General features: G+C 44.1%; 1 protein-coding gene across 8 annotated transcripts; it reads right to left on the bottom strand.

The window, feature by feature from the left end:
* Positions 1-667: 667 nt before the first annotated feature.
* Positions 668-12,195, bottom strand: FAM241B (family with sequence similarity 241 member B). Of its 8 annotated transcripts, none has more exons than XM_066622252.1 (4): positions 12,115-12,195; positions 8,905-9,047; positions 7,292-7,453; positions 668-780 (listed from the first exon to the last, which is right to left on the bottom strand). In XM_066622252.1, the coding sequence occupies exons 2-4, from the start codon at positions 9,007-9,009 to the stop codon at positions 718-720; spliced, it is 330 nt and encodes a 109-aa protein (XP_066478349.1). In that variant the 5' UTR covers positions 9,010-9,047; positions 12,115-12,195; the 3' UTR covers positions 668-717. The 8 variants fall into 8 exon arrangements, with proteins under 8 accessions (XP_066478349.1, XP_066478343.1, XP_066478345.1 ...); XM_066622246.1 differs by lacking the exon at positions 668-780 and adding an exon at positions 11,005-11,081 and having other exon boundaries at positions 7,101-7,453; XM_066622248.1 differs by lacking the exon at positions 668-780 and adding an exon at positions 11,022-11,081 and having other exon boundaries at positions 7,101-7,453.
* Positions 12,196-20,774: the final 8,579 nt, after the last annotated feature.

Genomic DNA, 20,774 nt, shown 5'->3' with positions numbered 1-20,774 from the left:
TCACTCCCTCTCTCTGTGTCTCTTGAACTTTTCAAATGATGCTCTCTTTTAGTCCGGCACATACAAAGCTGGGCCGAGTGTTTCCCTCCCTCGCCAAGCCCTGCTTTGTGTGGCTGATGGATGGCCTGTGCGCTTCCCTCTGCAATGGAGGGTTTTTTGTTGTTGTTGTTCTGCACAAGTCCCACCACACACAGAGAGGCCTGAATGGCCTATTAGGGAGCCCCTTTGTGATGTAATTGGATTTCTCCCCTTGTTAGTTTGCAATGAAAATGTCATCTAGATCGAGGGAGGCGCCCATTCTTCTCAAATTAAATTCAGTCATCTCTTTGGTGAGCTGTGAAACTATTCACACTGCAGCAAGCAGCTGCAACCAGAGGCACCCTTGACAATACTCAGTGCAACGCCCCACCCCGTTCCAGAGAAATGGCTTGCTCTCTTGGTTGCTTGCATCCCCAGAGCAGCCCAAAGCTTATGGTAGCTGGAAAGAGCAAGCCCAGGGTTCCATGCCTTGTGCAAATGGGAATGTCACAGGCTTTGGGAGATAAGCCAGGAACATCATGGCCTGAGGCTGGGACCTGTCCTAGCAAACATCTATGGCCTGGGTGTTCTTGGGACTCACAAGGCAACAAGGTGTATATAACATCAGCCCCTGTGATTGGTTGATACAAGCCTCTAGCTTCATGGTTCCCAAACCAGCGGTTATGATCCAATTGAGGGTCACGTGGATGTTCCTGATGATCCTAAGAAGCAGCATCCCCAATATGCTGGACAGCCATGGAGCTGGAATTAAAGTTCCATGAATTAAAGTTTAATTCCACACTTTGATTTCATTATTATTACGTATTTCAATTTTTTTTTTACTAATACTCAACAAACCAAAAGTCATATTTTCAATATTTTGACTATATTGTGCAGGTGAGAGAAGGTGAGGGTTTAACAGGGGAGTTGTATCCTTTAGTGCTAGTGGCTCATAGCGTTCAGTGCTAGAAGTTATATAAAAGCATGTATCATGTCAGGAAATTGTTTTGTTTCACAGAAACTGAGTCTTTCAGATTAACAGAAATCAAGGGAAACTGACCTTGGAACGTAACCATCATGTAAGATGGGGCCCAAATATAATCTTATCCTAAAACAAATTAACCATGATTTTGGTTTGTGGTCCAGAATGCAATTATCTTGGCTTGACCACAAGGTGGTGGTAAAAATGACAGCTTTCCCTAAATTGACTTTCTTCTTTCAAGAAATTCCTTGGATGGTATCATCTGAACACTTTCAAAATGGGGGGAAAAAATATGGTGCTTATTCACCAAGGAAAGTGGTCAAATTTATCCAAATGTCAACTAAAGCTGGGAGGACTGTGAATCTCACATTTGAGATGATTATTTTAAAATGTATCAAATAAAAGCACGCATACACATGATTCAGGAATCAAGCAAAACAAAGTCATGATTGCAATGGTGTTGGATCCATGATTAATGCTTTAATTATGATTCATAATTAAATGTTATGATTAACAGACATGAGATTCTTTTTTTCTGGTAGTTCATGGTACTAAAGACAAAATTCAAAAATCCTTTCTTAACAGTAGCTTTATGCATATGGAAGAACTGGGTCCTAAATTGGCACCTGCCATATCTCCACTGATGCCTGACCTAGATAATCTCCTACTTTTTAAACAGGAGAAAAGCATCAACAATTTAAATGTTGGGAGGATTTTGGATTATACAGATCCAGACTAAATGTTCTATATCAGTGTTTCCCAAACTGTGGGTTGTGACCTGATGTGCAGTGGGTCATGACCCCATGTGTCCCGAACTGCAATAGAGTGCTCCCTGTAGCATCACAATGCTTTATTGGGGGCCTCTGGAGGCCGCTTCTGGGTCATGCTGGGCCCGTGGCCTCAACTGGCCCTCAGAATGTCCCACAGAAGTGACTGGAAGTGGAGTGGGTTGAGGCCTGGAGCAATCCAGAAGCAGCCTCTAGGGGCTCCCAAAAAGGCATTGTGTTACAACAGAGAGCATTGCATTTTGACCCACCATGGAGGACCAGGTGGGTTGCCACACTGAAGAGTTTGGAAACCACTGATCTATATGAAAAGGGAAAAACTGGAAACCAGATCAGAGAAAAATGTAACGAGGAGCATATTCATGTTATCAAAATCATCTTATAATTCTGCACCTAATTGTAGTTAAAGAAGGCACACAGCTCCTGACAAAGTTAGAAAATGTATTACTCTCTGTCATCTCTAAATCTAAGGAGCAGTTCCTAACATTTATAACATCATGATCACTGACGGTGCAAACCTTTGCATGTCTCCCTGGAAGTAAGTCTCATTGAATTCAATATGCATAGGACTGCAGCCTGAGCATCTTGGTACAATGAATGAATTAAAGAAAGTATGGGAACAAAATATTGGAAAGGAAATTTCTACAACCTTGAGGAACCATTTTCAGCAGTGAAAAAAATATGTAAGTCAGTATTGCCCTCTCTGAAGACAGATTATATGGGAAGCCAATATGTTGTTGGTATCACACACAACTTAAATTACACTTTACATCTCATAGTTCGTCCATTAGAGGGCTGTCAAATCAAAGGAACTTTTATCCACACGTGGTTGGAGTGTGAGAAGGTAGAAAAACTGATATTGCTACTTTGGAATCAAAGATGAAGCATCTGATCTTAACAGAGAAGTTAACATGGCAGCTGAAGCTGAGAAGGTCGCAGTCAAATCCAATAATATTTATTTTAAATGAACATGGTTCATTTTTATACAATTCATCAATACTGGTGAGTATTTCTTCAAAGATGCGCTGTGTTGATGACTGTGGCTTTTTTCTTTTGCTAAGCTCTAACGTTTACTCTAATTCAGCGTCTGCCAAACCACGGCCCACCGGTCACATCTGGTGCAATACTGAAGCCCTCCCCACTGTGAGCAGTGCTTACCATTCTGGTGCACTGCTCACAAGAAGCCCATCTGACTGCTGCAGCATGACCCTCTGCATAGTCGTGTTAGCCTGAAAATCCAGGCGCAAAGCCTGCTGGGGCAGCAGGCTACACAGCATCACTCTGCAGGTGGCTTCTTGTGAGCATTGTGCTGGAATGGTAAGCGCTGGTCGATATGGGGACTGCTTTTTCAGGGCTCAGTGGTCACAAACTTGAAGACCGCTGCTCCAATTTATAGCAGGTGCTTTGTAAATTTCTTGATCTCAGTGTAAGAATTTCAAGATCATTCTTTGATGAACACTTGTATTATTTTGAAAATATATATTCGATGTCTACGTGGCAAACACGCATATTGCATGAATACCCTTGTTGCGTTGTCGTCATCCCCCCACTCTGAATAGTCATGCTTTGCATTTAACCTACCACAGGAACAGTTATTGAGAAGATTAGGCCTGGAGATTAACACTCTCAGAGGAGGCACCCTCACCCTTTGCACTCATGCTCATTGTTCTTTTATTATAGGGAGCATCACCTCCATCACAAATTCAAGAACAAGTTACTAACAGGATTAGTTATGTCACTCAAACTCACAATAGGGGCCCCCAGCACTGAAGCTCCATCTCTAGCACGTATTTCTTTAAAGAAATTTGGACAATCTATGGGTGCAAGCCAATAAAAAAGCCATGTGACAAAAGCACACTAGGAAGACATCCGCCAGTTGGTACATTGCCAGTCACTGTGGGCCAACTTTATTCCCAACAGAAAAGTCACCCACTTTCATGAGCAACCTGATGTGAGCTGCTAACTCACAACTCTCAGTTACAACACCAAAGATTTCAGAGCAGAAGGGACTCTGAAAGCTGCTATGTTCAAGTTCCATTTACTTTCACATAAATCTGCTCAGGGACATGGACCGTCATTTATACACATTCAGGTTCATCTCCTCAGAGCACAGAGAACAGTCTGACACCACCTAATAATAGTGATACACTGCTGCTGATCTGTTTGTTGTACAACAACTTCTTTTCCCCCAATCTCTGACTTTTGTCTGCCTTGAGCTAATATTTTGATGTCATATTGCCAAATAGACTTGCAGAACTTTTTTTAAAAAAAAAACTTTATTTTTATTCATAGACCTTATGATTGAGAAACACAGCCTCAAGTGCGTGTCCCACCTGTGTATCAGCATTATGGAAACACTACACTGCACTACAGCGCCAGCACCAGCACCAGCACCATTTAGGGAAGCAGGTGAGATACTGCTTCAACCCTTTGCCAATGTCAACTGACTGCTATCCAAGAGCTTGAGTGTGCCCTGTGAGACTTTTCTCCTTTTTTCTTGAAACAGCAGACAGGCTGTTCCATGCATGCCATTATTATAAACTGCTTTGGAGTTTTCCCCTCAGTTTGCCATGTTAACAGAGGTGGCTGTTGTTCCAGAAAACACAGACCCAAAGTCCCACTAGGTGGGTTGAGCAGATAGAGTGGTTCTTTGGATCCTAGCCCTATTGATGGCTTGCTATTCATTGTAACCCTGTGCTTGTTCAAATAATTGACCAAAATGTTGCATTCTGTATATTGCTGCTCCACATCCACAAGCTAGAAAATTTCTCAGTGAATGTTTAAAATGATAGAAAATGCTTAGCTGTTTTGTTATTGCTTTGTTTTTTAAAATGAACTCCCTCCATGAGACTTGTTAATAAGGCCTACACTCCACCCACTGCAAGAACATAAACAAAGCTGGACTACATCAGACGAGCGTTCTACCTAGTTCAGTAACTTGTTCCCCAGTGGCCAAACAAATGAATCCAGGAAGCCCACATCCAGGACCTGAAGGCAAAATTCAGGCATTTTCAGATCTACTTTCTCCCCTGTCACTGCAGATATTCCTGCTTGGGATGGCTCCAGAAGTTACTGCATGCAGAAAATGGCAGGAATCAGGAAGAGGAGGTTGTGGAAACAATGTTCATTGAATTGCTATTGACATTTTAGGTTAAAAATAAACAATAGGGCCTACAATTTCTCCACTCAGATTTGTCTGTCTCTAATCTCTCCCCCAGCCGCCCCTCCCGCCTCAGAAGCTAGCCATAGCATCTTCCAAACATCAAAAAAGGCCTTCCTTGCAGTGTCTTTTGGTGGCTATTCAAGGAAATGCTGTGATTTATAGACAGGAGTTATTATAAACATTATAGATAGATCTAGAATCTAATATAGATAAATATGAGTTAGTCAGGCATTTTGTGTGTGTGTTATATTTTTCACAGATTTGGTTGTGAATGTTGCAACTTCTCCCTAGTCCTCAGGACAAACTTGAAATAAAACAGATAAATGTAGGTAGGTCTCTGATTTTTCATTAAGCCTGGGTTATTTATTTCTAGAACAAGATCAAAAGGAAGAAAACTGAGGCTAGAGCCTTGGAAAGAGAAAAATAAAGTATTATGGAACAATCTGCAATCAGTGCTCCACAGAGTCGAGAAAGAGCGTCACAAATAGTTTTTCCTTGATTGAATTCTCTTCCTTCAACCACTTTAGCAGAAGAAAGTTTGCAGCAAAACTCCCAGCATGTTATATCAGGATGCAAAGTGCAGCCACTTGAAGAGGCATCGTTCCATTAATTCATCTTATTTAGTAGAAATACACTGATGCCCACTGCACCCATACTCAGCAAAGCTCCCCCACTGCAATGCACACACACACTCACACAGTATTATGAGACAATGGATTGACTCACAGTTCAGGCCGCCTCCAAATACACACCACAAGGATTGTCTGTGAGCAATACTCTCCCAAATGAGCAACTGGCAAGAATTGGTGTCTCCACATGGAGACTGTATACATGACTGCACAAACTGCAAGGAGCTTGCATGCAGCTCCTATGTGGAGGAAGCTAGACTTGCAAATGGTCCTTCTGCAAAGCACTGCCTAGCCACAAGTCCAGCAGCCCCTTCACAGTCCCAACATGTGGGAGTCACTCTAAGTGTGCACTGGCCTAGTGTGGCTCAAAGATCTGAATTTACCTACAAGTCCTACCTCCTCTCACACTGGAGGGCTCCAACATGGCCCATTTTCGCAACTGCTCTGAATTATGTTGGTATACATTTTAGGAGGTCAACAAAGCCTGATCTGTTCCAGCAAGCATTAGGAGACAACACTTAATTTTTCCACCCATACTGTTCCAAGGTTACACAGGGAATTTTTTGCTGCTGCTGTGGATCTGATGTACTACAGTCTTTACTGCTTTGTGCTGTTCTTCTGATTTTAACATATGTTACCTGATCTGATATTTTACTGCTACATTACATGTTGCAGCTATCCTGAAGGTTCTGTTGAATCATGTCCGCTGATATAAATCTCAAAATCCCATCTTGAATACCTCACTTATTCGGCGGGAAAGGTGGGATACAAACAATTTAAAGAAATAAAAATGTGGCTGGAATCGTGAGCACACATTCTTGGAAGCATGCTGAAATCAGTGGGACTTACCTCTGTGTAAATAAGATGAGAAAGAGTATAAATCCCACAGGACTTAAGCACATCCTCTCAACTGTACCCATTCTCTTGTCCGCCTGGATTTGATCTGCACACTTAAGGACCTGAACGACCAAAGCAGTATGTGCTACCTACCACTGCTACCTCAGGCAGTGTTTCATGTATTTTCTCTTTCAGAGCTCTACCAACACTTGTTTAGACAATGACAAGAGAGAGGGTCTTCTGTGACTAGGTTCAAGGAGATGCCCAGGTGTGCCTCTGTTCTTGCTAATCAGGGATTTTGCTACTGCTCTTTCAATCCTTTGGACAAAAAAAAAAAATCAAGCTTCATCTCTCAGCAGAGGCCATCACTAGAGTCAACTATATGCTGCACAGGACAGTAAAATAAACGTTGCGTTCCCGGTGAAAGTCTTCAGGCCACTAAGGAGGCAACTGATGTGGAAGTAATAGTACCTTTATGAACACAGACACTATGAACACCCCTGTTCCTCAATTCTGCCCTGCATGAATTATATATACAAAGGTTCTCAGGAGAGATGATTGTACACATAAACAAGCACACACTCACACAAGGGGAGCATTCAATTCATCTCTCTCTCTCTCTCTCTCTCTCTCTCTCTCTCTCTCTCTCTCTCTCTCACACTCACTCACTCACTCACTCACTCACTCACTCACTCACTCACTCACTCACCCCTGGCTTTCTACCCTAGTTGGACAGCAGTCACAGCCTCCATAGAAGTCCTTGTCATCGCTGGCTCAAATGTGAAATGACATAGATGAGGCCTACCAAGAGGAGGCCACGCACACCCACCACCATGAGGAGGAAAAGCAACAGAATGGACATTATTGGCTCCACCACCTGGTTGCCAAGGTTCCAGGTTGGGAATCCCATGTTCACCAACTGTTGGTTGATGTCTGAAAATGGTGAGCGTTCCTCTGGCCTGGCACCCTGAGGCGGCTGCTGCTGGTGGTAGTACTGTTGTGGGGCAGGGCCTGCATTAGTCATTGTGTTGAAAAACCCCTGTGGAGAGAACCCAGAGGAAAGAGTGAATTCATGAAACTATATCATTATTCATGGAACACAGAGTTGCAAAAACCAGAAATGTAGCTGAAGGTGGTTTATAGGATTCCTTATGGCAGGGCTTTTCAAACTGGGGAGTCGCAACGTCCCAGCCTGTGGGCCCTGGCCTTTTTCCCCTTAAGGAGCGGGAGCAGCCTGGAGGCAGGGAGGAGGCAGCGGCGCAATCCTGGGGATCACGCTGCTCAGGGGGACTGCAGGGGCTTGGGTTCACTTACCCAGGCCTCCTGCAGCAGGGAGCCCTGCGTGACTTTCTGCAGGGCTCCCCGCAGCTTTGAAAGTGAAAGCGGAACGATCTCGCTCCGCCTCTGCTAAAGTGGAAGTGGAGCACGATTGCTCCACTTTCACTTCTGAAGCTGCGGGGAGCCCTGCAGAAGGTCGCAAAGGGCTCCCTGCACCCCCTGGAGGCTGCAGGAGGTTCAGGTAAGTGGACTCAAGCCCCTGCCTGAGCGGCGCAACTGCACCACTGCCTTTTCCCCGCCCCCGCTGCCTCCCCCCTGCCCCTGCAAGAACTTAGAGTAGCTCAAACTCTCCCTGAGAGTTTGAAAACCGCTGATTTATGGGATTAAGTTTGCTTATGGGAGCCATTATTGCCATAGAGGTAATTTTGGGAAAGGAAAAAAGGAGGATAATTCATACACTAAAGAACTATAATCAGTACAGTGATTGCTGATATTTGCTTTTCATTTAAAATATTTATATTCCACCTTACTCTCAAAAACACAGCTAACCTAAGATACTACAATACAACAGAAAGCATCATAAAAAGTTAGTTAAGTAAAATAACTTCAAAGCAATAAGCCAATACCCTCCTATTAGCTACTGGATCTTAGCATTTAAACTTTCTAGAATGCACACTTTCACAGAAATATTTGACATAACATGAATAACTACAGTGAAATGTTATTAAACTCAGTAGCTGACTTGCAAGTAAACAGACATAATTAGTATCATTATTATTAACAGTATTTATATAACGCTTTTCAACTAAAAGTTCACAAAGCGGTTTACAGAGAAAAATCAAATAACTAATGGCCCCTGTCCCAAAAGCGTTCACAATCTAAAAGATGCAAAAGAACACCAGCAGACAGCCACTAGAATAGACACTGCTGGGGTGAGGTGGGCCTGTTACTCTCCCTTGCTAAAAGAAGGAGCACCCATTTGAAAAAGTGCCTCTTACCCAATTAGCAGGGGTTAAGATTGCCCTGTAATACACGTATGGACTATTTCACATATTATGACTTTCATTCATAAAGGAACACCTTCTCTACCGGGGAAGGCGGTTTAAAATTCAAATGTAGATTGTCATGACCATTCATAATTCTTCAGAGGTTTCAATATTTATTTCAAGTACCCTACAGAGTAATTCTAAACAACATTGAAACAATACATACATCTCTCCTCACCGGTCGGGATGAGTTCTCCCTGTTCCTAGTGTTCTGTCTTACTCGAGGGTCATCATCTTGTACAATGTCTCCATTGGCCAAAATTCGCACCATCTTGAGAACTGTACTGTATTGTTATCTTGTAACACCTGCTACATGAGGAAAAAAAGATTTGAATGAAACCAGTTATTTCTTTAGGAATATGGGCATGGGCAAGACAGCCTAGGGCATATCAATTCCATATATGTGTAGTAAAATCCTTTTCCTTTGTATTAATTACTCTAGAATGAGTGTTAGCCCTCTGATTCACAGTGGCTAATACAGATTAGAATTTTCACTCTGCCCTTAAAACTAACACACATGGAAAAAAACACAACTTTTTAATTTCTAAGGGATAAATAAGAACTACTGACTTTGATGATTGAACTACTGACAAAATGACAAAAATTAACAATAAAAACCCACTGAAATAAAACTGTATAAACGCTTGTTAAAATTCATACAAGATTGGCACAATCACATTCCACATGGCACCCAAATCTCAACAGCCCTAGTAGTTGGGAGAAATCCTAATTTTCCTGACAATATATTGCTATTTGAACTCTGGGGAAATGCAGCATTCTCAGAATAGACACACATCCTTTAATGGACAATCAGCTAGAATGCTGGTGCCTGATCCCACCAAAACTAACTGCCACATCCTTGTCCTGCAAAGATTATTACATCCTGATACATCAACTATTCAATACAGTAATTTTCCCCACATTGTATGCGATAGTGTAATTCAAACCCTTGCCAGAGCCAACTTGCATGTTTATTTCACATGGCTAGTCTCTTCCAAAGGAGCTATCTTCCTTCTGTTGGTCTGCTCTAGTCAAAAACTTTCTTGGGATTGTGTGTTTGTGCGGAAAGGCTTAAAACTCCCTTGTAGGAGCTATGGTGACACAAACATGCAGAAGACAGAAGTAGAGAACTGCTAGGAATTCTAGCACCTGGCGCTCAGGTCTAGAATTCCTAGCAGTTCTCTATTCTGTCTCCTTTATGTCTGTGTCACAGTACCTCCTACAAGGGGAGTTGCTGTGGCATACTTTTGTTCTGTGTATGCATGTGGGTGTTACTGTGTTAATCATCTCAATGGTGGCCACTCATTGGACCTGAACCTGCCACCACCCCCTGCTTAGTTCTGCCTGGTAGTGCTTCTCTGGCCACTGTTATTGGGATTAAGTAGATTGCAGTGGCTTGTTGCATGTCAGGCTGACATCAGGCTATCACCCCATGATTGGTGGGCTGTGTCAGGGTTTCCATAGATGCTGGTAGAGTTACCAGGAGGGCAGTGCCAGCAGTGAGTTGCTTGGGCTCCTTTCCCCTCCCCCTTTTACTGGGCAGGACAGGATGGATATTGCACTGATATCAGCATGGGATTGCACAGTCAATCCATTAAACCTGCAGGAAATACATAAGAATGAAACCAACAGTTTTGAAGAAAAACTGTGCTTTATCCATTGTTAGGATGTATGAATGAATTGCAACAAACATCATCTTAGAAAAGATAATCAACTCTGAATGTGAAAGAAATGCTACTTTCAAAATTGTGCCCACAATCTAGCAATTATATAATTATTTTTATTAAAAATGTTTTTAAATCTGCCATCTGATTAACTGGCCACACCTTTTTAGTCAACCAAAGGACTGATCAGTTAAACACTGCAGCCTAATCTAACTGAAAGTTGAGGAAGCCAATTTCCTTCTCACTCTTTAGAAGACACCATCACCCCACCCTGCTCAGTCATGGCTGCTGGAAGCATAACAGACAAGTTCTCAACATAGCTCCCTGTCTTAGAACGGGCTCCAGGCTGCATTCAAACCAGAGCTTTTTGCATCCCAGTTGAAATGTTAGACTGGAAACATTCCCATAACGGTAAGTTCAATGTCATGCATGAAAGCTTCACACAGGCATCATACACTACCCTACTGCAGCAAAAGCAGCAAGGCAGCCAGTACTGACTGAAGACCCAGCCAAATCTGTACGGTACAGAAAAACAATCAGATGGATGCACAAGGCACAAAGAGCTAAGAGTGAAGCAGAAAAGCCCCCAGTTCAAACCTCACCTATGGCACAAACTCACTAGGTAGCCTTAGACAAGCCACAATCGCTCAGTCTCACCACCACTGCCACCAACAGTGCCCTATAAAGAAAATGAGGAAGAACTCTAAACGCTCAGAAGGCCTCTACAGACAAGAAGATTATCATAATCAGATTTACTTGAGGAAAGTTTCCACACCCTGCACCAAGAGTTTAATTTCCAAAAGGAGAGGAGCTGGGGAATACTCTCACCTTCTGGCCTAGAAATCATTGCAACAATGTTCTTCAGTCTATGGCTTGTGACACTCAAAGGGGGAGGGGGGTCACAGCAGCCTTTCAGAGCTCATGCAAGGGAGGGCTTAGGTCCAATCCAATAATGCTACTGCCTTATCAAAACTGAGTTCTTAACCCATTTTTGCCCAGCGCACAGATGTACACATTTGGTCCCTGTTGCAAACAGGCAGAAATGGTTAATATAATCCTGCATAGCCTCTTCTGGCTGTCTTGTCCCTCAGCTCCTTAGGCCAACCCTGCTCAGGGTGCTACCTCACAGGGGTGTTGTGAAGACACAAGAAGTAGGGAGGAAACAGGGCAAGTGAGGGGTGGGTGGACTGGGTCCCAGGAAGGGGGTGGACTCAGTTGTGGACCCCCAGTCCTATACTTCGTTTATTTGGGGTTGTGGCACTCAAAAGGGTGGAGACCACTGCCTTGCAGCAAAGACTTGAGGGTGAGGGAGCTGCTCACGACAAGGGAGAAGCCCTAGTCAGCACTTCCACCGCCTGTCCCAGCACCAGTGCAAAGCTGCCCAAGGCTGCAATTCTATCCACGCTTTCCTGGAGTAAGTCCCATTAACTATCATGGGATTTACTTCTGAGTAGGCATGCAGAGGATTGGCTTCTCAGGCTGCAAGCCTAACCACACTTAGCTGGGAGTAAGCCCCTTGGAGTATACTGGGACTTACTTCTGAGTAGACATTCCTAGGATTGCGCAAGAAAGCCGCAGCCTGACTCGAGCACAGCGAGTTGCGTTCGCTGCCTTCTCTTGGATGCCTCCCTAGCCACGGAGTCCACAGCCGGCGATGGAGAAGGGGGCGACGGCTACAACACCCCCCCCCCGTCCCTGCTCAATCCGCTTACCACTTCGCTGGCGCGCTGACGCCCCACTTCTTCTCGCTCTGAGGAACAGCTGAAGCACCACCACTTCCTCCAGCCCTGACATCATCGGAAGTTGCGAGGTGGTGGGTTGTCCTCTCTCTTGCGCAGAGTGGAGCACCCGCCTCTTCGGGCACCATGGCGAACTGGGGGGTGGATGTGTGGGAAGCGGGCTTGGAGGCAGTGGCGTAGCTAGAGGGGGGTGCCAAGCACTAAGTTTTGCAGGGAGCCTCATCGCAGCGTGCAAGGGGCCTCTGCCCTTCGGAGCTATTCCAGGCGGCGGGCGCAAAACGGAGGCATGCTCCGCTGAATGGCTCCGAAGGGCAGGCGCCCCTTGCACGCTGCGGTGAGGCTCCCTGCAAAACTTAGTGCTTGGCACCCCCCTCTAGCTATGCCACTGCTCAGAGGAGAAGAGGGATTTCTTGTTTTAAGCCATTTCTGTCCAATGTTGCATATACGCAACAAGGATCAAACTTGTACACCTGTGTGCTGGGCAAAAATGGGTTAAGGCAGGGCCTAGGAGAGGGGGTAAAGGGGGTATTTTGTACCTGGGCCCAGGGTCAAAAAGGGGCCCAAGAGCGAAAGGAGGGGGCCCAGAAATTTCCTGTGATCTCACATTTTCCTATATACTCAGACTTGTTGCCCACACGGGATGCTGGCATCACTACCATGAGCGTGCCACTGCAGCTACCAGCAAGCCAAATATGCTGGGCCAAGGAATGCATACATGACACTCCTTAACACAGTGTCAAATCAGGGCCTGCTACAGTAGCTCTTTGCCCTGTAGATCCGCTTGCCATGAAGGAGTGTATAGGAGCTCAGGGACACAGCTGCAAGACTACAGCTGCTGCAGAAGCAAGTTTTGGTATGCTCAGGACACTTTCCATTCTAGTGTGAGCCTAAATATGATGATGCTAATTTTCTGCATGATTTCCTCTATTTTAAAGATTTTAGAGAGATTTAGGAGTGTTTTTGGTTTTCCATATTACTATATCTAGCTGCCAATGCCACACAAGTGGCTAGACCTGGGCTCCAAAGGTTTTTCCAACTGTCTCCACTCTCCCCTCCCCCTTTGCAAAGGGGCCCAAAAGAAACTTTGTACCCACTGAGAAAATTCCTCTCAGAGGCCCTGGGTTATGGGGGGGGGGGTGCTGTTCCTGCACCTCCAAATTATGTGCTTTGCTTCCTCTCTCTGTCTCACAGCACCATGCATTGGGTACCACCAGGAAAGAACAAGCTGTGGCCGGGGATGGTGCTGCTGGGCTCCCTCCCTCCCAGAGTCCTTCATCACAGGGAGGTTTGTCACTGCAGAGTGGAGCACTCATTGTGGGCAGTGGAGGGCATGCTCAATTTTTGGGCTGGCTCCTCACAGCCTAAGCCTATGTAGGTCTACTCAGTAGTAAGTTCCACTGAGTTCAGTGGGGCTTACTGTCAGGATTGCAGGATGGATAGGATTGCAGCCTCAATCTCTCCACCACGTATTGTGAGATACAGGAAAGAGTAATCACAACAGGGGCTTTTTCCCTACTTGGTATTGACTGTATGCAAAAGGAGGCCAACCTTGTTAATTTCCTTTCCTCCATTGGAAATGAGATCCTGCAGACAGCTGAAGAGGGCACTAAGTCTGGATGGAAGATGAAGTCACAGAAATAAGCAATTTGACTTGAAATTAATCTTTGGCTCTTAGATGGGGGTGCATCTGGGTGTCTGGGATTACTCAGAAGGAAGCTAAAGACCAAGTTAGGATTGTCATTCTTTTAGCAGTTTAAGGCTGCAGTCCTGTGCACACTTTCCTGGGAGTAAGCCTCACTGAACACAATGGAACTTACTTCCAAGCAGACATGCATAGGACTGGACTCTCAGGGCCCAATCCTGTCCAGTTTTCCAGTTCCAGTGCAGCTGTGCCAATGGGGCGCGCACTGCACCCTGTGGTGGGGAGGCAGTCACAGAGGCCTCCTCAAGGTATGAGAACATTTGTTCCCTTTCCTCAGGACTGCATTGCAGCTGCACCAGTGCTGGAAAGTTGGATAGGATTGGGCCCCCAGTCTCTCATACAAGGCATCAGTAGGTGTCACTTTTTCTGACATAGAACCATTGTAATAACTAAGGGAGGCCTTGCTGGAGAGAGGTGGTAACAAGTAGGGAATTTGAAGGACAAAGATGGAGAGAGTTACAGTCAGGGAGCAGTGGGGGGGGGGGTTGGGGGCAGTGAGGAACTGGAGCAAGGTAGCTCTGGGTCTTTTGTTAACCATTCCTACCCAATGTTGCATATACGCAACAGGGATCAAATGCGTACACCTGTGGGCTGGGCAGAAATGTTAACACAGGCTGTCCTGGGGAAGTCCTGGAAAATTGGGCCTAGTAGGCTGTTGCTCCTAAGAGTACTACTATTGAATTAGCAGCCACAGAGGCCCAACTGGAGACTTCACTTATCCTTTTCAGATTCTGTTCTTGTGCTACCATAACCACCCTGAGATTGCAAGCTTTCCTTCTTACCTCACTATTAAATCATCTGTTGTTCTTAGCCAGGTGTCAAGAGTGATTGCTGGAACCCACCAGTATTAGCATAATGGCTTCTTATACTGAAGGACCTTCAGTACTAGCCTCCAGTGAACATCACTGCAGAGGATACTACTGACTTATCACATTGAAGTACCACAGTTGCAACAGTGGTACCTGATGATTTGTTAAAAGCAGAAAACTTCTTTCTATAAAATGGGGCAAACCCTGAAACCCTCTGCAAGAACTTCTGTCAAAGAAAGAAAGATGTTGGTAACACTAGGTCTGTCTGCAAATGCTCAAAGGCATTACTATGTTCCAGAGCTGAGGCCTGGCCCTAAGCCATTTCTGCCCAACATTACATATATGCAACAGGGATCAAGTGTGTACACCTGTGGGCTGAGCAAAACTAGGTTAAGAACAGACCTGCATTCTCTCAAGCTGCAATCCTGTATATACTTACCTGGGAATAAGACCCACTGAACTCATTGACACTTCTGAGTCAACATGCATAGGCCTGTGTTGTAAGTCAGATACAGTCCACCAGTTTATTGGGGCTTCCATGGTGCTACCAAGCTGTCAGATGTTTGTCCACACAACTGTTTCTCCAGTACTAGGCCGGTAGGCAAACACAGGAGGTTGTATAGTAGGTGGGCTGCATTTGTCTTGGTGAATCACTAATTGTGCAGGCTTGTGTGAAAGCTGTATCAAATGAAGGCCAGGAAGAAATACAGTACCTTCCACTACAGTTTAAGTAATCCTGAGTGTGTGTGTGTGTGTCCCCCACAACCATGCACAAACTCATGCAGGAAGCAACATTACATGAGCTGGCATGAGGGGCATAGTACATTTTCTCAGTTCAAATACAGTTTACCTCTCAGCTGAAGCTCGACCTACATTCATAGCACAAGCCATCTTTTTGGGGTTCTCAATTTACATCTCCTCCTTAGAGGGAAGCAAAACAGGCTCTAACATGGGCTTTGAGAAACCTATCTATGCTATAGGCCCACAGTAAGAGCCTGAGCAATTGAACTAATTCTTTTAACAGATGACTGCCTTCTTTCCTAATGGACAAGGGGGACGAAAAGGAAAAGTAGGGAAGGCAGTCTCAAAGTTTGTGACTGCAGCAATAATCCCTTTCCCTTCCACTGCCTCAGAAACAAACAATCATTAAAGGATATTTCTGAGCACTTTTAGCAACCCATTCCACCTCCTAAGGCTGCCCAGAATTCTAAAGACTTTTTGAGAGAATTTTTGGGGATTTATTTTTCAACCTATTGGTACAATTCTAGATAATTTAAAATTGATCCCTGAATTGTATCCTAGAGACCCAACACATGAATTCTGCCTGTGTCAAGCAAGGGTTACTAGCTCCTTTATGGGCTCTGCTGACATCCCTTTAATGGCAACCGGGCACACATGAATGTAGCATGTGAGGCTATTCCTGAAACAATATCTCTATTTTAAGGAGAACTTCATCTGCTGAATTTCTGTATGTCAAGTTATAGTTGAAGGTGCAGAGCAGTAAAGAAAATGTACCACCATACAAAATAAGAGACATTGCCAACTCTACTTGTTTTTGAGGATGATATAAAAGTAATCCTAAACATGAAAACAATCCAGCATTATTTATGTATATCAATACCACAAACTTATCTTGGTTGCATACCAATTTAAATATCACAGCTTCCCCCAAAGGATCCTGGCAATTAGAATTAGATGAAGGTGTTGAGTATATTCTGTTTTCCTAGTTCCCCATTCTGTTGTCTGTTGGAGTTCCTGTGAAAAGGGAATTAATCCAGTTTAAATTTGTGGTATAGATCTGCCTTTCTTATGAAGGAGTTAAAACTCCCTTTCTCCAGACTGTTCACTATGGGGGGAGGATTCCTGTCCTATCATAAGATCATAAGACAGTGGTTCGCAAACTTTTTCAACTGGTGGTTCCTTTTACCTACTAGCCATTGGTCACAGCTCCCAATTCGGGCTACAATCCTATATAGTATAGGGCTGAGGGTGTTTCGTGAGGATTTAGTGGCTCCCTTGGCTGAGTTCCACAGGTCCCTAGGGAATGATAGCTCATGGGTTGGGAACCACTGCCATAAGAGATACCTCTATGTACTGGAGGGAGCTGCTGAATAACTTGATCTTCATGCTGAATACAACCATAAATCCTGCATTTTCAACCTGCTTCATGTGTAGCATCGACCACTTTATTTGTTACTTATCCCAGGCCCTTCTGTAAATGTTAGATCATCACTGAATGCAAAGCATAGGGAGAAGAGTTGTAGCAATGGTCCTGATGCTTTAAGTCAGTGGTCTTCAATCTTTTTCAACACTGTTAGAATAAATCACACTACATTTTCAAGTTTCGTGTCCTCCTCTATCAATAGGAGGGCTCGGAGAGAGGCAGCATTGACCCATCCCCTGAAGGTAGTGAGCATGGAAGCAAGATACTTCTGATGTGGGGATTGATGTAGATGCCAAGACAGAACCACATGTTCAAGTGTTTCCACATGCTTCATTCTGCAGGAACAGAGTCTTTCTAGTTTAGGTATACTATACTGACCTATCAGCAGGGCTGAAGGGATGGCATTGCACTTTGCTAACATAAAGGAACTCCTTGTCTGTAGTTTGTAGAGTGGATATAAATAAGTACCATCACTTGGTAGCTAATAGGTAAATGAGAAAACAGTGAGGAGCGTATGGTGTTTGCCATGCTAAACATTCCTGATGTTGATGTCTAAAGATCTATCTCTAATAATCCTAAATGCAGCAGCATATCCTAGCATGCCTAATCCTGCAGTATCTAAACCCATTGATTTTAACTTGGCATAAAATTCAGAAACCTTGCAAGGCAAAATAAATAAATTAATAAAGTATGAGCCTGGGGACCCATTGTTGACACCGTACCCCTCCAGAGAGCCTCTCTGTCCACCCCACCCCTGTCACTACCCACTCCCCACTCCCATTACACCCCCCCCCAGCACTGTTCACTGTGACCAAATGTTCTTATTAGAGAGAGAAGAAAACGTTACCATGAAGCCTGGCTATTTTAGCACAATTGCTAAGATCCTGAGCAGGACTGGACAAAATGGTACCTGAAGGGTTAGACCAGATGCTTCTCCCTTCACCTGGTGGTGCTCTAGTCCAGTGGTCTTTTTCATTTCCATAAGTTGCTGCAACACCATTGGGGTCCCAAGCCCAAGGTTGAAGAACACTGCTTTAAGTGAGGTGAATCATGTAATGCATCCATCAAAATATTCAATATCAGAATTCAATATTCAATATCAGAATTCAAACCAATTGATGCCTGATAAAATCAGAACCAAGAACTTTCCCTGTTTTGCATAGGCTACAATCCATTGCACACTTACCTGGGAGTAAGTCCCACTGAAAGCAATGGGATTTACTTCTGAGTTGACATGCCTAGAATTCTATTAATAATCAGTAAATGGATACATATGCAATTTTAGTACAAGAAATAATATGTGAGTATCCAATGCATTTTGAGCAACATGTAGCTCTTCTTCAGAATTATACTAAACAAGACAATAACATGCAAACACTAAGACATAGGCTTGGGTCCTAAGAAGCGTGAGTGGAACTGCAATTGTGTAAAGGGGGTTTCCTAATACCTATTCCCTACCTATTTTCAGGGATGTGAATGTCCAGGGCAGCTTGACTTGAGTCGAGTCTAGAGTCACCGCCCCCCTGTGACTTGACTCGAAAAGAGTCATAATGGGGGCACTTTCTGAGTCTCTGAGTCACACTTTCAGGAGTCTAAAGGACACAAGTTGCCCCGCCCCCTTTAAAAAGCCTGGCATGGAAAAAACAGTACTGCTGCCGGGATGTGTGTGTTTGTGTGTCGGGGTTCTCTTTGAACACTCCCCTGCGAGTCAATAAGTCAGTGAAAAATGCGCATTTTTGCAACTTCAGTCGTCTGAGTCAAGTTCCCAACCCTACCTATTTTCACAGCATCACCCTTGCCACCTAAGAACTGCTCTTAAGCATTAGGGGAGCCCCCAAGATTGGAGTGGAATGGGTTCAGGGGCTGCAACAGGAAGGGTCAAGGAAGAATGACTGGTGTACAGTCATCTAGTGAGCTCATCACAGAGGCAACATTTGAACCAGAAGCTTCTTGATTTGTAAAAGCTTCTAAGCCACTATGGTACATCAGAATCCATGGAAAAATGTCACAGTCAAGATCAAGACTCCCATCTTGAAAATGGGACAAGCCTTCATTTCTTGGAATTAAAAGGGCCCCAGTGAATTTCTCCACAGGAAGTGAACCAACTTGGCAGGAGTGAAGTGGGCTCTGGTTGGAGAGTAGTAGCTTAGGGGCTGCAGCTGCTCTGCTTGCTGCAGTGTGAATAGTTTCACAGCTCACCAAAGAGATGACTGAATTTAATTTGAGAAGAATGGGCGCCTCTCTTGATCTAGATGACATTTTCATTGCAAACTAACAAGGGGAGAAATCCAATTACATCACAAAGGGGCTCCCTAATAGGCCATTCAACTTGGAGAGTGTGTGTAGGGAGGGTGAAGAGGCCTGGAACCACTCTCCAAACCCAAGTCTGGGAAGGGTCTCTGTAGCTATAGTATATTGGACAGATACAATGTGGTTAGCGTTCCAGCAGAAGGGAAAACAGCCTATAGTGGAGACTGCCTGCTACAGTCACGCTGGATTGAAGCCAGACAGATGCCAAGGGTCACACTTTTAAGAAGAGAACTTGAAGAAAAATTTCCTCGCTATATTGGAAAGATAAACTCGGATCCACATTGTGAGAGGTTTCTAGGCCACTGAAGACCAAAAACTAAAGTGATTATAATAAGGTCTCAAACACCAGCTCTTTATCCTTCCCTCAGCACCTGTTCACATAAAACTTTGCCCAGCCTTAAGGGCTGAATGATATTTCATGGAACAGTTGTTCCTAAAGACTACTGCAAATTTTCTTTCAAGGGTCACCAGTACTCACAGAGAAATGAGAAGGCACAGCCTTATATAACATCAAGATATGCAAAATTCTATACAATGAAGTGGAAGGCAGAAGGAATATTTATTTTATGACTTACATTTATATCCCACCTTTCACCATATGGGTCCACAGCACCATAAGAACAATCAAAACAAATAATTAGCTACTGATTTAAAATAATACAACACTGCATGGTTAGTTTACACAGCAAGAAAGAGTAGCAGTCCTCAATAATAATCATAGTCTAAAGGCCCAGCAAAACAAAAAAGTTGCTTTACAAGACAGTTCACACTTTCCTCACCTCTGATAGCACATTCCAAACTTGGGGGGCCACCACACTGAAGGTTCTTTATAGCACATTAGGGGCCCAATCCTATCCAGTTTTCCAGTGCAGGTGCAGCCGTGCCAATGGGGTGTGCACTGCATCCCGTGGGGGGGGGGCAGTCACAGAGGCCTCCACAAGGTATGGGAACATTTGTTCCCTTACCTCGTGGCTGCATTTTGGCTACACCGATGCTGGAAAGTTGGATAGGATTGGGCCCTACTATGGCACATGAAAAATGAGCAGAAAGGGAAAGTATTTATCTGGGCATTTACTACAGGATTGCTTCAATTTTATAAAACATTAATCATCCTATTGAAATCAGTAGCAACTCACTTAACGGCTCAATCTTATCTAACTTATCTTAACTTATCTTATCTAACTTATCTAACTAACCCCTGCTAATTGGGTAAGAGGCACTTTTTCAAGTGGGTGCTCCCCTTTTTTTAGTAGGGGGAGAGTAACTGGCCCATCTCACCCCAGCAGTGTCTGTTCTAGTGGCTGTCTGCTGGTATTCTTTTGCATCTTTTTAGATTGTGAGCCCTTTTGGGACAGGGAGCCATTTAGTTATTTGATTTTTCTCTGTAAACCGCTTTGTGAACTTTTAGTTGAAAAGCGGTATATAAATACTGTTAATAATAATAATAATAATAATAATAATAATAATAATAATAATAATAATAATAATAATAATAATAATAATAACTTTCTGAAGCTGATGCAGCCGTGCCAACTGGGCATGCACTGCATCTTGCGGTTGGAGGTCAGTCACAGAGGCCTCTTGAGGTGAGGGATTGTTTTTCCCTTATCTTGGGGCTGTATTGCAACTGCATCAGCGCTAGAATGTT

The sequence above is a fragment of the Tiliqua scincoides genome, chromosome 3 (assembly GCF_035046505.1).
Source record: "Tiliqua scincoides isolate rTilSci1 chromosome 3, rTilSci1.hap2, whole genome shotgun sequence".
Classification (NCBI taxonomy): Eukaryota; Metazoa; Chordata; class Lepidosauria; order Squamata; family Scincidae; genus Tiliqua; species Tiliqua scincoides.
Note: the sequence above shows the minus strand (reverse complement) of the source record. Positions and strands in the feature narration are given on the sequence as shown.